The sequence below is a fragment of the Grammomys surdaster genome, unplaced genomic scaffold (genome assembly GCF_004785775.1).
Source record: "Grammomys surdaster isolate TR1022 unplaced genomic scaffold, NIH_TR_1.0 126391, whole genome shotgun sequence".
Taxonomy (NCBI): domain Eukaryota; kingdom Metazoa; phylum Chordata; class Mammalia; order Rodentia; family Muridae; genus Grammomys; species Grammomys surdaster.
The window spans coordinates 34,130-34,897 of NW_021621185.1; the positions used below are offsets into that span (position 1 = coordinate 34,130).

Sequence of the window (768 nt, forward strand, 5' to 3'; positions counted from 1 at the left end):
ATGAGCATCTCTCGGGACAACTGGCACAAGTGCCGCAAGACCGGGGGTAAGAGAAAACCCTACCACAAGAAGCGGAAGTATGAGCTGGGACGGCCTGCAGCCAGCACTAAGATTGGCCCTCGCCGCATACACACAGTCCGAGTTCGAGGGGGCAATAAGAAGTACCGTGCTCTGAGATGGGATGTGGAGGACTTTTCCTGGGGCTCTGAGTGTTGTACTCGAAAAACAAGGATCATTGATGTTGTCTACAATGCATCCAATAATGAGCTTGTCCGCACCAAGACCCTGGTGAAGAACTGCATTGTGCTTATTGACAGCACACCGTACAGGCAGTGGTATGAGTCCCACTATGCACTGCCCCTGGGCCGCAAGAAGGGGGCCAAACTGACTCCCGAGGAGGAAGAGATTTTAAACAAAAAACGATCAAAGAAAATTCAGAAGAAATACAACAAAAGGAAAAAGAATGCCACTGGGCAGTGGTGGCACATGCCTTTAATCCCAGCACTTGGGAGGCAGAGGCAGGTGGATTTCTGAGTTCGCGATCAGCCTGAGTTCCAGGACAGCCAGGGCTACACAGAGAAACCCTCTCTGGGGTGGGGGGTGGGGGGCAAAATCAGCAGTCTTCTGGAGGAACAGTTCCAGCAGGGCAAGCTTCTCACCTGTATTGCCTCAAGACCAGGCCAGTATGGCACAGCAGATGGCTATGTGCTCAAAGGCAAGAAGCTGGAGTTCTATCTGCAGAAGATCAAAGCCCAGAGAGGCAAATAA

General features: G+C 51.8%; 1 protein-coding gene across 1 annotated transcript; it reads left to right on the forward strand.

The window, feature by feature from the left end:
* Positions 1–768, forward strand: LOC114614515 (40S ribosomal protein S8-like). Its single transcript, XM_028760136.1, has 2 exons — positions 1–467; positions 609–768. The coding sequence occupies exons 1-2, from the start codon at positions 1–3 to the stop codon at positions 766–768; spliced, it is 627 nt and encodes a 208-aa protein (XP_028615969.1).

Coding starts and splice junctions, on each gene's coding strand:
- LOC114614515 (XM_028760136.1), top strand. CDS start 1: ATGAGCATCTCTCGGGACAACTGGCACAAGTGCCGCAAGACCGGGGGT. Junction 468..608: donor AACAAAAGGAAAAAGAATGC/CACTGGGCAGTG, acceptor GGGGGTGGGGGG/CAAAATCAGCAGTCTTCTGG.